The 15,240-nt window shown below is 41.0% G+C and overlaps 1 protein-coding gene across 1 annotated transcript in view; it reads left to right on the forward strand.

The window, feature by feature from the left end:
• Positions 1-15,240, forward strand: part of GBF1 (golgi brefeldin A resistant guanine nucleotide exchange factor 1) — a 104,827-nt gene that overhangs the window by 53,070 nt on the left and 36,517 nt on the right. The window contains exons 4-8 of the mRNA XM_084264755.1: positions 7,118-7,249; positions 11,419-11,537; positions 12,151-12,259; positions 12,620-12,680; positions 14,386-14,440. Coding sequence (XP_084120881.1) covers positions 7,118-7,249; positions 11,419-11,537; positions 12,151-12,259; positions 12,620-12,680; positions 14,386-14,440 — 476 coding nt within the window. The remainder of the gene's footprint in view (positions 1-7,117; positions 7,250-11,418; positions 11,538-12,150; positions 12,260-12,619; positions 12,681-14,385; positions 14,441-15,240) is intronic.

Consider the following 15,240-nt stretch of genomic DNA (forward strand, 5'->3'; position numbering starts at 1 on the left):
GAACCTGTTGGATGCTCAGGGCAGCTGTATCCCTTCATGTCCTTTCCCTGAGAGCAATCAGCTTCTCTGTGACAAAGATCAAGATTTATTTAAGTAATTCTGAATTTGCATATGCATGGACCTAGATCTAATCCTTCTCTGGAATTTGCTAGTGTAATCAGGTGTTGTGCTAGTTTTCATCCTCTAGTATGACATAGGAGGAAGGGTTTCTGGAAAGCAGGGATGGATTAGCATTGGAATTATACTTAAAAGTAGGTGTATGTGACTGTTCACACTGGCAAAAAATGAACTTGTGGGAGACCAATTTGGGAACAGTAGTCTTTTACTGTGTAAAGGTAATTGATTTGTTGCCTTTCATCAGACTAGTCATGGTCCTTTTAGAGGTATTCAGGTCACAGGGTGGGAGGAAATACCTTACAATTCGTAGCAAGGTCTTCCTCTTGTGACCTTCAACCTTGCTATGCCAAATTACTCCTCAGTTCACTTAAAGAGCTAGTCTTGTTTTGAGGCAGAGCCTTTTGAATATAACCTGTGACTAATATGTATCAACCGTAGCTCAGAAAACAGTTTGTCAAGATGCATTTATTTCAATCTCTGCTGTCTCCTCAGTGCCAAAAAGGCAGAATTAAACAACTTTAACTTCTGAAATAGGCTGCTATCCCAACAACTTCAGTTTTTTTTTCTGCACTCAGCAATCTGTATGGCATTAAAAACGGAAGAAGTGAGTAGTGTGTCTGTTTTTTGAGTCCATCTGTATAGAAACCATGAAAGCTTGCACTTTGTGTAGCTCCAGACTTTCTGTTGATGGAGTTTTTCCTTCCTTGTGAATGAAGTGAGTATCTGCTCATAGTATCTCCCCCTCTGGAACTGAACACCACGGCTGGGTAAAAGCATTTGGAGTAACAGTGGAGACACAGTTGGAATTCTCAGCATAATTTTGGCTGAAGATACTCTAGCAAGTACCTGTTTAGGAAAAAATGTCCAGGGATTTTTAATGGGCAGAATTTGAGGCATGACATCAGATGGCAACCTGTGATAACTAATGTGTAACACTGGTGGGACAGTCAGGGCTCTTGCTTTGCTGGTAAATGTAAACAATTCCTGTAGGAGACAATATGTCAGTTGAGTTTAAGCTACTCTGATCAGACAATCTCAAGAGTCAAATGCGCAGTGTTGCATTCTGTCATCCTTCCCCAAAATGAAAATCTCAATTCTGAGGGATGCTTGAGTTCCTGGCACTGTGGAACAATCGTTTGTTAAAGTCATGTTTAATGAAAGAGAGATAAACACATGAAGCTGGAGTGTGACAAATGAAAGCATTTGTGCCATTGTAATGAAATTAGGCAAACAGAACAGGCTTGACAGCTCTGGGTTCCCCCTGTCAAACTGCATTTGTAATTCTAGCCTTGCATTCATGTGCGGCTGTGAATGGCACACTTTCCCTCTTGATATGGTGGGCCTGGCACCCTGAATAACCACTTCAATTCACAGGGAATTAGCTTTGAAGAGTATATTTTACAGGCATACTGGAAAGGATTTCAGTTAATTCTCACTTCTTCATTGGCTTGGATACCCTTAATTTTGGTCCTGTGTTTATTTAAAGTTTTTGGTAACACTATAGTGAAGTACTGATTTCAGAAATGCACAGTTTACTTCTGCACAGCCTGTGGTGAGCCTGTATTGTGCAATTCCTGTCCTGGAATCTAGGATGTAGGCTCCTGGCTCCTTAGCTTCTCCCTGGCTGTCAGAATCTTTATCTGTTAAGAGCTTAGTTTGGGATAAGACAACAGTATTTGGGGGAACCTGTAGGAGATGTCAGGTGGCTACTCTGTTTTTTGGCTTCTTACTTATCAAGTGAAGCACATTGCCATCATTGTTCTTTAGAAAGCAAGACTGTTTCTCTGATCACATTAGCCTCTAGGTCATTCTGTGTAAGTGGCAGTCTGTTCTCATTTGAGATAAGAATTGCACCGTGATGCAATTGCACCATGAGGCTGGTCTAGACCTTGCAAGAAAAACAAGACCAAAAAAAGAACACATGAACCCTAGTGGGATGAGGTGGCAGGGATTCTCTTCACTTGAAACCTTGACTATGCCAGGACTCTGCAGAGAGGAACATACATTCAGGAACAGATGAATGCAGATCATCTACCTTAGCTGTTTTATACTTGTTACCCTACATTAATTGGCTGTTAGTGATCTGAAGTTAATGTTGGACTAAACTTCCTAGCTAGAAGTCAGGACATGTCTTTCATTGCAGGTGCAGGGTGGCATGTGTTCCAGTCAGTCTGGAGAATTTGTTTTTGGAGTGGTGAAACATGTGCTGCCTCTGCTCATCAGCTGTAGAGCTGCTGAAATTGTAATTCTGCCAAGGGGCCTAGAACCAATTCGCATATACTCTTCTGTAGCTGTTACCTCACTGATTCTGTGCAAAGCAAATTCAAGTTCTGCAGATGTTTAGGGGAACTAAAACCTGGTACTGTAGTTCTGTTTGTTAGATTTGTTAATCTCTAAGTTAACCAACAAATAATCACTGGACTAACTCAAAGGAATTTCCCTTTTCCCTGTGATGCAGCATTTTGATCCGAGTGATATTAAGCCTGTGCTTAGCCCAGCAGCTGTAAGACTTCAGAAATATTTTCTGAAAGTCTGAAGAGTATGGCTACTCACAAGTACAATTTTGACCTTTTTCCTTGCAGCTTTTCTTCTCTCTAACTTGGTGAGAGTTACAGAGAGGGTCTTCTCACCCTTGGGTGAAAATACAAACTGTTTGGTGGGTGAACCGAGTGTGAAGCGCATATGAAGTCACATAGGTGAGAAAGGCAGTGATTGCAGAAAGTATTTTGGAGGGTTGAGCCAAGGACCACTTGATGGTACCTGGGTTTTCTGTTGCATAAACTCATTAAGCTCAGAGGCAGGAGTCCTGCAGAGCTAGAGTACTGCTCTGTTGTGATGTTACCTTTTGTCTTTTCTCACCTTCAGAAGAAAAGAGAATCCGGCAGGGAACGTAATAGCACATGCTGAAGCATTGCTCTTGTCTGAGCTCCTCTGCCTCCGAGGTGCGTGGGATACAACTGAGACAGCCTTTCTGAAGGCTGGGCGTCAAAGGCCAACAGCTGCTGCATAAGAGGAGTCCAGGTCATGTGGTTTGGGTTGCAGTTGCCTGTCCTGGGGACAAATGATGTTGAAATAACTTGTCATAAACAATTTTTTCTCGTTCATTTACTCTGATTCGGAACGCATAGCCGATCCTGATAAGAGTCATTCAGGAGTGAAGAGTTGAACTGCCAGAGAAAGCAGCTTATGTGAGCGTTTTAGATCAGGAATGTGCCAACAGTGTGCTAACAATAAGAAACCTCTTCCGAGGGGGACCTGCTTCTGTACTTCAGGAGAAAGGGAACGCCAGAGGTCTGATGCAGCTTGTTTGCTGAAGTGCCAGAACGGCTGGATGGGATTGCTGAAATGGGAGTTAGGTGCTTAAACATGAATTAGTTGTTTAAATATCTTTATAGACATGTGTGTCTAAGCGCAAATAATCCATAGGATGAATGAAGGAAAGCACTGTGGTCTCAAAGGAATTCCATCCTCATATTAAAATTGCCAGCCTGAAGAGTTGGCATTCTGATACGCTATTTAAGATATTCTTTCCTTTCTTCTCAATCTCCATGCACTGCTTTGGGCTAGCTGAGGATTTTTGGGTGTCTCTGCTTCTCTGAAGTTTTGATGAAGGGACCTGGTCCCCAAAGCAACCCAGGCTCTTCACATATGATTATATCATGTTTTAATATAATTTTCCCTATCTTTGAGTAGATTGAAAAGGAAGGCTCTTTGTAGGAGCCCCTGGTGATATTTTTGTCCCCTTCTGGACGCCTTTTCAGTTTTTCCTTTTGTAACACCTGATGCTGAGGTCATGCTTGCAGAGATGGTGGGTTTTGAGGTGGGGTGGGTTGGTTGTTTTTTTCCCCAGAGCTGAAAGTAGTTACCTAAGCAAAGAATCATCCAGTGTTTTCTGGTTCAAACACAGAGAAAAATGTCTACTGCTAGGAAAAATGTGTCTGAGCTATTCTCAAGTCTCTCTCTGGTTATGGTTTCCTTGTCGTGCCTGAATCTGGCAAAGCAAGAACCAGAGAGTTGAAAAATGAGAGCTGCTTTTTTTGGAAAGCTTTTTCTAAAAGTTCAAGTATGTACTTCCATTCAATATTTGCTTTATATAGCCTTTGTTTTGGCAAAGGAGTTGTTAAAGGTATAATTGATTTTACTGCCCTTTCTGAGGTTCTTCAGTCTATTTTAGGGCAGCATAGCATTGCTTTTACAGTTGGGATGCCAAGAAAGATCAAGACCTTATGTAGTGTCCCTTTGAGTTTTAACTTGCTAGGCTGAACAATTCCCTTTAAAGACAATGGTCCTATGTTACAAAAGCATTGTGAAAATAACCTTATTTTCACAGTTCCTACTGTTCTGTGCTCTGGAATAAACTTGAGCTGTGGTAGTAAAAGCTAGAACAGAGCGCACCTTGCAGTTACAGTAAGTGATCTGAAGGGGTGGTTCTGGACACTGCCATGTTCACTGTAGAAGGCTATGAAAACCTTTCAAGGAGAGAGCCTCCACATTAACTTCACTGAACTCAACAGGATTGAGTTAAAAGAATTGATCTTTGACTTATTGACTTGTTTGCAAAATTTTTACTTGGTTAAAAACTTCCAAGTAGCTTTAGTGCCACTTTCAGATGCTGAACTGATACTTCAGCCAATGAGAATAATCAGTCTCACGATGGGGTATAGCAAGAATAGCTACAGTGTGAGTGGGTTTCTGTGCTCCCCAGCTTCCTACTGAAGTAAGAGCCATTACCACGAGTGAGTTCCCCTTTCAAAAGAGAGCTGGTGACCCCTGTTAGTCCTTAATGCCTGCAAATGTGTCTGGTAAGAAGAGCTCATTGTAGTAATCAAGTGAATACTCCTCATATGCAAACAATTAGCAGTGTGACTGGTGTTTCACTGAAATTTAGGTCTTTCAGACAGTAGTCCTTTAGTGGGTAAATCCTGCACTAAAAATACTTTCTTTAGTATATTTTCAATATCTTTTCCAATAACAGCACCGTCTAGTCTGAAACATTTTTTTTACAGTGTACACAATCAGTTTCATGAAGTGTACTGTAAAATGCTGTGTTACCATAAAAGCTAGAGTCTCTGAATGTCTGGGTAGCTGGCCATAGCTGCTGTGTAATCAACAGTAGGTGCATAAGTTACATCCTAATTACGACAAGCCATTCTGCCATCTTCATGTAAATTAGGAATTTCAGTTAGACTGCAGGGAAATCCAGTCAGGATTTGCAACTTTAATTGAATGGAAAAAAAAAAAGTAAAAAAAAAAAAAAGTCCCCCCCACTCTTGTATCTATTTGTTGTCCCAAAAATGAATTAATGGAGAGTGTGATATCCTGTGTGTCTTCTTCTAGCAAGCTCGTCATCTTCATCTCATTCCACTAGTGCAACTGCCAAGGTCCTGTTTTTCTTACTACTCAAGGTGCAGGTCTTCCATCCCCTGGAAGGAGGCTGGAGGAATTGACAGGATTATGATGGATTTATTAGGTGCTGACTGTTCTACAGAAAGGATCAGTTTGGGGGAAGAAGAGTGTGAGTGTTGATCGCTAGTAGTCTTACTATATTTAATGTTCTCCAAGTGCTTGTAACTAGACGATTGCTCTATGAAGTATGCTTAAATAAACATTGATGAAAGCATGTCTTACGATCCTCTGCATTTCCATGAGCTATTGAGAGGTGACACAATTGTAATGTCACACCAGGATATTATCTGACAAGTTGGGGGAGTTGTTCTTAAGCCAAAAAGATTGAATGATCACGTTCCTTTTAACCTCTCACAAGTTAGTGGTCTTAGCCTGATTTGAACTGGTGGCTGAAAGGTAAGAGGCTGCACAATGATTTCCAAAGTTCCTTCTTTTACATCGCAAGTTTTGTTTTAATTAACAGCAAAATTATTGCACTTGTTCTCTGTGGCCCTAACTATTTAAAACAAACCCCCCTGCATTATTTTTCCTTCTTTGATTCCTTACTATAGTTTGTCACAGTTATGTCAACATGCTTACTGAAAGGCTTTTTATTTTGATGCTTAAGACTTTGCAGTAAGAACTGTGATAAGATGGAATTTCACTTATCTTAGAATCAAGAGAGTTTGGATTTTTTTTTTAAAAGTAAAATAATTGAGTTATGTTGGTAGAAAGCAGAAGCTTGTCTAAGGATTCAGGTATTACAGGCTTTTAGTTTTCCTCCGCTGCCTTAAAGAAGCTCATCTGACAGATAAGTGCAGTATTGAATCCTCAAGAATATAAATGCCAGTGTTCCTGTGACACTATTAAATTTTATTAACTTTTATTAAGAATAAAATACAGGTTCCAGCAAGTTGAGCCAAGTGTTTCACTTAAATATTTCTGATCTCAGGATTATCTAAGCTATTTTTAATGTACTCTTCCTTACTTGGGTACTGGCTGTATTGTGGTTGCTTTCACCCACTTTTTAATGCTTTTTCTCCTAAATCCTCCTCAGAACTCCTCACCTTGATTCCTCGTGTTGAGTGTTTTTATCATTGTTTTGTTTGGCACTTTCCTTAGTTCTGGCTACTTTTTTCAGTATTTATTTTTCATTCCTAAAGATTGATCATCCTGAAAGTTTAGGAAGCTTGTTACTTGTTCTTTCTCCAGCTCAACAGCTCAGTGCATCTGCCGCCTTGCCAGCTTTAGAGAGAATCCTTGTTCTCCAAAGCAGCAAGTAGAGAAGACTGCTCTTTTTACTTCTTTGGTTGAGAGGTTTATATAAGTATTCTGAGAACAAGACAGAAGAGTTTTTAAATATGTTTTTCTTGTGGGTTTTTTCCTGTCTTTGCCAAGTGAATTTCACAAACCATTGCTTTAAAAAAATGCATGTGTGTACATATATATATATATTTACAAAGCAACCCTGACTTTCTTACCAATCTCCTGAAACTAAGCTATTGCAGGCTTCTTTCCTCTGAGATTAAACTTGCTGTAGATGATTAAAGAGAAAATCAATTAATCCTAATAATCAAGTCTAATTTAATGTCTCACATCATTTTTATTTTAACAGAGCTATCTGAAATTGAACCCAACGTCTTTCTTCGGCCTTTCCTGGAAGTAATCCGTTCTGAAGACACTACAGGCCCCATAACTGGATTGGCCCTCACCTCTGTGAATAAGTTCCTCTCATATGCACTGATAGGTATGTTATGTGGCTTTCTGGGATTTACCACAATGCCAGCCAAACACATCTCGTCAATACGTGTCTGTGGCCAGGATATGTGCTCTGGAGTTAGCACAAGAGGAGTTAGGAAAAAGAAGGGGCTTGAAGATCTATGTAGATGCAGACCACTTCTGTGGGAAAGACACAAAATTAAAATGAGGAAGAATGGAGATGTGCAGAAAACACTTTTTTTAAGAGTTTGATGGAAACTTAATGTGTCCAGCCATCAGTTAGTGGCTACTGTGTAATTAAGTGGCATAAAATGACTAAAACAATGCAGTGTTAATAAGTAAGCCTGTCCCTCCAAAGGAGTAAACAATAATGCAAATATGTTAGTTTCATCATAGAAGAATGTGTATCCCTCATCCTGGGCTATTGAGTGTGGGATCAGAACATCAGGCTGGTATCACATATGCAGGCAAATGTCTGCACAGGCAGCTGTCTACAGATGCTTGATTTGGGGCACAAACAGGGAGAAATAAGTGGTTAAGAACTTGTAGCCTATCTCTTGCTACTCCTTTAAAATATTAATTAGGTCACTCCAGCAAAGGTACATCCCTGTAACTGTTGGCAAATACATGTTTTTGAGGTAGACAGTGGGAAAGACCCTCTGCCTGGCTTTGTTATGGAGCAGAACCTGTAATCCAAGACCTCTGTTGCTGCTTCAGGTGACATTCACAGCGGCCTTGTCCTTTGTGCTGCTCCAGATACCAGTGAGGCTGGGATTAGTGGTGCTGACTGAACATCTGGCTATGGTCATGTTGTTAAATTAAAGCTTTTTGGTCTTATGTTTCTCTTTGTAATATAAGACTAAAGATAGTCCAGAGATTGTTTGCCTAAGGAAAAGCTTAAAACCGTCCTTAATATATGAACCTGTTTCAAACTGTACGAAACAAGGAAGGACGGACTCCAGCATAACCTCAGTGGGCAAAATGCAGTGTGGCTGATTAGTTGTGGTGTGTTTTGGGGCTGCATAGCTGCCAGGTGAAACCAGGGTTTTTTCAGAAGCATAAGCTGTGTCTGTTCTGTGAGTGGGTAGCTTTTGCTGTACATACTGGGTTGAAAACCAGTGGTCAGTGAAAGGGACAAACGCCTCTGATAATTATCTTTGTTTAGAACTGCTTTCTTTTCCTAGTTCCAAAGCATTTCATTGCTAATCCTCGTGCTGTCTCACTGTTTTTCTTATTCTGTCACACGTCAGCAGGTAGTTATCAGTCCGCTGTTTGGGCCAGTATTGCTGAGGGGTGTGTTTTAAAGCCAGCTAGAAAAGAATAATTCTTGAGTAGCCTTTGGGAGTTGTGATCTGAATTGGAAAGACCTGTTGTGAGATTGTTGGATGCAGCAGTTCAATGATGGTATAGCATACAATCACAGCTCAGTTATTTTATCTAAATTGATATCCATTATGTGTGGTAGGAATAGTTAACCTTACAGAGATTATCCTCTGCTCTGAGGTACTACTATTTCAAGATTTGCAGTTGATAAATTACATAGTAATTTTTAAAGCACAGGAAAACTCTGTAATAGTACTAAACTGCCATTGATTTTTATCCCTCAGATTAGTTATTTCCTTACTCAGCAGTTTTGCCCTCACTAGCTAGCTGTCAGCCTTTTTGATGAGCTCAGAACTTAGCTATAGGAAGACTAGTGGCTCAATTTCAGCATTATTTGTTTTATTTTCTTCAGAAAAGGTACGTGCTCTTTTTGGTATCATAGTCTGTCCACAGCAGCTTCTGGCTCCATTTCTAAAATTAACTTTCCTAAGTGTACCTGCAAACTGCCTATCTGTGAGTGAGCAGCCATTGCTCAGCTTCCAGCAAGAGGACTTGCTGTTTAAAGTTTATTCTTCCCCTCTACCTCCTCCGTCTCCTTGGTGATTTTAGTTCCATCTAAGGTGTTGCTGAGCAGGCTTCTGGCTTTCTTGAATTTCCCTGATGGTTGAGAGCCTGGATTTTCTGCTTTTTGCTTGTTCTTTTGCCTGCCTGTTGTGAGGTCTCTGAGGTGAGGTCTCTGGATCTTTGCATTGTAGGTGGCAATCTTCAAATTGATATTTTGCTTCATACAATCTTATTTAAGTCAGTGATTCTGAGCAGGCTTTGACACATCTTTACATCCTGTGTTCTCACAAGGGAATAAAAAGTGGGCTGATCTTCACTGTGTCTTGTTTCTGCAAAGTAGAAGTATCTCTGCTTTTAATTGAACTCAAGAGGCTTTATAAATTGACCTGAATTTTTAGATCCATTCAATGGAGCCAGGACTGAAGTAGTCAGGCATGATGTGTGTTGGAAGAGAGGTGTGTTTGTTAGTGTTGAAGGTAGGGGCTAGAACAGTGAAGCAATAGTCACGATCTATTGAAGAAGCATATGTGCAACTTGTTTGCATTTCTATTTGTCCATAACTATGACTAAATGTGTCCCTAATCGTACAGCAGCTCACATCTACTGGAAGAGGTGAGAGAGAAGTTAATCTGCAAGGTCTGCCTGTGGGAGCCTTTTCTGCAGAAAGTGCTTTTTTCCTTTTGATGCCTGCTTAGCTGCTTTCTGCTGTAGTTGTTGACGTTGGTTGAAAGTAGTGCTAACATAGGTGCTGGCATTGTTACACCACCAGTCTACCTGACCTAATTGAGGCAATTCAGAGTGATTGTACATCACTGCTGATGGTTTAAGCTGTTCTTGTGAATAAGAGTGCACAGGGTCCCAACATGAGGTGATTTTACTACCTCTGGCAGAAGCGTGGTAACTTCTAACTGGATTTTAAGCCATTATTGGAGGTACACAGAGAACTGCCTTTGACAGCCAGGCCTTTTATCTAATGCTTCCCAGTATCCGTTTGGCATCCTGTTGAGTGCTGCTGCTGAAACAAGTAAAAACATGACTGATTGATCTGAAAAAGACTCCTTGATAGCTCAGTGAGGTTGGACCAGCAAACCATGAGATGAACTCACTCAAAACTCAGATTTCTTCTGTGTGTGTATGTCTGTATCAGAAGTAGGCAAGCTCTGCTCTCAATAGGGCTGTGTAAGAAGTGGCAAAGGAGAAGTGCTGTTCCTGTGCAGATTTGTGGGATTCTAAGGTATATTGACACCATTTCAGTTTCGTGCAGCTATGAGAAGCTTCTTATCCTGTGGCCCCTCAGTACTCCCACAGCCTGGTGGAGGCTGCTGTCTTTGGAGTACAGTAAGGGTGGCTGTCTTTAATGCCTAGGACTTAGCCCCTCCTAGGTGTGAACACAACTGGAGTCAGACTCCTACGCAAGTGTAGGAGGTCTTAGTTGGTCAGCTTATTGCTGGAGTTGGAGGGCTCATTGCCAATTAATGAGGTATTAACTAGTGTTTAGGTTGTCTTACTTCTTTCCTAATGACTGTTTAGGTAGGGAGGTAACAAGATTCTTGTCCAGTGCCACATTGTTTAAATGAGAATGAAATCAAAGCCGGAGGCAGCTTTTCTGAAGCCACTGTAATGTGGCACAAGATACGGTTACTAGCAACAATCTCATCCTAAACATTCTCTCAGCTGCACCATTGTTTGTAGCTACAGAAGAGTGAAACACAGAGAAGGAGCCTTGATGAATGATTGAAGCGGGAGGCCTGCAACTCTGATATCTAAACTGTGATCGTGTCTGTCTGCTGTTGTCTCTGGGGGAAGCTACTGGTCCATTCCTTCCCCAGCTCTTATTCCTTGGGAGGGATGTAGAACAAGAGACAATTTTTCCTTCTCAATCTAGTGGAACCTCTTTGGTATTTTCTCCTCTTGGGAATAAATTTGAGGTTCCCTACACTTAAGAGCTGTTTTCCCTTCATTCCCAAGAAGGAACTGAATGCATTTACCAGCTGATTGCTCTCCAGGACGTAGTTGTACAGATTAACATCTAAAAATATATGGAGCCAGTAATAACTGAATGGTAATTATTCTTTAAGTTACATGTTTTCGCAAATGTAAATAGCCTCTTAATAAAGTCTTCCTGAAAGTTCCCAGTTTTAAACACTGTTACTGGGAGGCTAGTTTTGCTCTTGTAGGGTCCACTCGCTCCCAGGCAGGCAAATTAGGGAAGCAGATGGCAATGGAGTATCTCTGTGTAGATGTCTCCCCGCAGAGGTGGTAGCCTGTAGGTGGCGATTCCCCATCACGTATTTTTATTCTGTTACTCAGATCCCAGCCATGAGGGCACAGCAGAGGGGATGGAGAACATGGCAGATGCTGTCACTCATGCCAGATTTGTGGGCACAGATCATGCGAGCGATGAGGTTGTCTTGATGAAAATCCTACAGGTAAGTGGAGAGAAATGGTAATTACCATAATGGTTGCTGCCCGTTGTGGAACATATCCTGTTACATGGAGATGGAGAGGAGGGAGCAATGTTTTGACTCTGTAGGAGCTTAGTGACAGACTTTATTTTTAAACAGATGGCTCATATACCTGTGGTAAAAGCTTTTCCAAATGAAAATAATTAAAAGCTTAAATGAAATGATTTTTAAATTAAGGGCTTGATAATGTGGCAGTGTTGATAATCCTGCCTTGTGCACAGTCTATTTAGTGAGGGGTAAATTAAACATATGGAGCTCTTAAACTTATTTTTGTGAAAAAGTCTTTGTAGAATCAAACCTATAAAGCTATACACCTCTCTCTACTTTTAAGCAGACAGGCAGTTACTGAATTGAAATATTGAGTAGTATGCAGCATATCAGGCCTCTTTTAGAAGTGGGTTGGGAGATCATTTTTGTCTCCTAATCTTCTGTTTCTTCAGCACAGCAATCGTTCCGTTTGAAACGACTCCCAGAAAACCTGCAGGCTTTCTGCTTGTGGCAGAGGAAGCCAACCTTCTCTTGGAAACACGTGCAGTTGGCGTTGGCCGATGGGACATGTGTGTGCTGTTCTTTACAGGTTTTGAGGACCTTGCTGCTCACTCCAGTGGGAGCCCACCTCACCAACGAATCCGTGTGTGAGATCATGCAGTCCTGTTTCCGCATATGCTTTGAAATGAGGCTTAGTGGTAGGTTTGTTCATACTTCTGCAGGTCAGAAACGATCGGGTTTCCTCAGCATTAACTAATTCTGTCATAGGCCATGCAGCTGTGGAAAGCTGCTGAGCTTTATATTACTGTATCTTTCTGTAACTTCATGGGAAATTTGTTGGAGTTCACGGTGCAACTTTTGAGTGTGCTTTTTCCCCAGCTTTGTGGCGCCACCTTGTGATTTCGTGCCCATTTGCAGTAATGCGGCCTTGGAGCTGGTTTTAATAAATTTGCCGTAATCTCTGTAAACAAGGCTCGGAGGGGAGTCTGCTTGAAGAAGCCTCCTGATAATATCACACTGAGTAATGACACCTGTGTTATTTGTTTTTGTCTTCACAGAGTTATTGAGAAAATCTGCAGAGCACACTCTGGTCGACATGGTGCAGCTGCTCTTCACAAGGTAAACCTGCTTGTGTTTGCCTCAGCATTGCTGAGATGGCCCTCTAAGGACAGTAAGATTCCACACTTCCACTTAAGGGCCCTCAGAAAAATCATCCAAAATGGTCATTATTTAGAGGTGGAAGGGGATGAAGGATTTGGCACTTTTCTCTTGGGCTGACCCTGTCAGACTGCAGGGACACAAAGGTAGGGAAGGTTGCCTGGTTTAAGGTGTCCTTTGAGGAGAGATGGACAGCCAAGTAATGAAGAGCTTTAGGATAGGGAACCAGTTTGAGGACAGAGAACGCAAACTTCGCTCCAAAAAAAAAGACAAAGGAAGAAAAAAGTGCTCTTAAAAATACAGCTCTCTTCTGGAGACAGAATAGAAATGGTGAGTTGAATAGTCGCACGTTGATTTCATGCTGAGAGCTTTGACCTTGCTTATGAAAGAGAATTTTAAACTCTTGAGATCATGTGTCTTGTGCAAATATTCTGCCCCTTTCAGCACCATTCAGGTAAATAAGATTACTTTTAAACTCAAGTTATTTAACGTAAAAGTTATTTCTTTAGATAGTAAAGCAATCATAGACTTTCTGTGGGTATTGTAAAAAGGAAATGTGGAGATAAATACTTCTAGTAGGAAAGCACTGTAGTAAAACTGACAGCTTGTGAAACAGCTCATAATTACTTCCCCTCCACCCACTGTCACATTTAGTTACAGTGGGTCTATGTTTTCTTCCCTCTGTGCACCCTGTGTTGTGTGGTACACTGGATGCATGGGGGGCAGAGTTAGAATCAATCTCTACAAAGAGGAGAGACCACTTTTTTTCTCCAAATACATATGTGAATTTTACTTAGTGCTTATTTATGACTTATTATGTATGCTCTCCTCTGTCCTGGCTAAGGCTTTGGGACACCACACTATCATTAGTTCCTGTGGACACTGGGATATAGAAACAAGGCAAACACAGCAGCTGCAGGAACGGTTTGGCCATCTTGCTCTCCAGAAAAAGAAACAGCCAAGGCAATGCTGCAAGGCTTTATCCCTTCAGCAAGCAAAGGTAAAAGTGTAGTAAAGGTACAGAAGGGAGAGCAGTGTCTTTTGCAGAGCTGTATGCATTTGTCATCTGGTAGCACAGGTGAGAGCTGTCTACCTCCTTTATTTTTGAGACAGCGACTGCTTAGCTCAAAGCATTCAGCTTAAACTTAGATCCAGTGTGCACTATAACTGTGTTCTTAGGACGCAGCATAGAGGAAAAGTACTGGAGTTTCCACCAAGTTAATGAAAAGAATTGCCATGAGTAGCAGTAACGCGTGTGCCGCAGGAGTCCTGGTGTGGATGACTGGCTCACAGGCTGGTTTTAGCAGCACCAGAGAAACTTGTTTTGAACAAATCTAATTAGTCCAATGCTGAAAACATAACGCTAAAGGAAAAATAAACTGTACTTAAATGACCATTAACAATGGAAATCAATATAGCAAAACTGCTGTTAGTATTAATAGCATGCAAAGCACCTCTCATCTATACTTTTTTTTTCTTAGCAGATTTTCACAGGAAAAGAGACTAAGATCATGTCTCTCTTTTGTGAAAGAAAAAAAAAAAACCAAGCAAAACACTAATTTTGGCTTTCTAGTATTTGTAGCATGAGTGGAAAACACCAGTCTATTTTTTCCCCTTTTGTTAACCCAGGAAAGCTTATTTTTTTGGTTTATTCTTTCTCTTTCAGGTTGCCTCAGTTTAAAGAAGAGCCTAAAAGCTACATGGGGACGAATATGAAGAAGGTAAGACCCACCACTGTGTTGGCTGTTCTGTTTTTCTCTTGGGTTTGCATTCATCTCTGTATTATTTGTTTTCACACTTGTGTTTCTTCATTCCTGCAAGTCCCTAGTTTGCTGAAAGAGCATGTTTAACTGCATAAATGGACATAGCTTCATTAATTCAGTGGGATTAAGCCCACATAGTCCAGTAGTGAATCTTTTTTAATGATTGTCACTGCTTCCTAAGTGAATCAGTCTAGATTCTGGGAACAGCCATCCACTGTGGTGGACTATAAAACCCCAGCAAGTAGTGGGACCTGATAGTGCTGTCTTCTGATCATTTGCAGTCTTCTGCTCTCTCTCCAGCTTCTTTCTCATTGTTCTTTATTCACTACAGGTCTAATACTGAGCTCTTGGGATGTATTTGTCCAGTTCTTACTATGTAGAAAGGAAACTTTTTGAGGCTGGTGAAACAGCATGGAAGCATGAAATTGAGCTATTGTAGAAAAAGCTTTGGTGGGTTTTGGAAGGGTCAACATTCTGTAGCAAAAACCTTAGTTCACATGGGCAATGCCATCTCTATTAGCAGCCACATCAAAGTAGACTGTTTTTTCTCCCTTTCCCTAAATGCTTAATGTTCTGAGGGTAGAAGGTCCAGGTTTGTTCAACATCATCTCCCTCTGTACAGTGAGGAGTTTAGCAGCATGATTCAGTATGGCAAATACCCTTAAGTACTTCTTAAGTAGAGGGACGTCCACTTGAAGGACTCTATTTATACTTTATATGGAGTATAGGTTTTATATATATATAAAGAATGTCAGTAA

Source organism: Gallinula chloropus, assembly GCF_964237585.1.
Source record: "Gallinula chloropus genome assembly, chromosome: 5".
NCBI lineage: Eukaryota > Metazoa > Chordata > Aves > Gruiformes > Rallidae > Gallinula > Gallinula chloropus.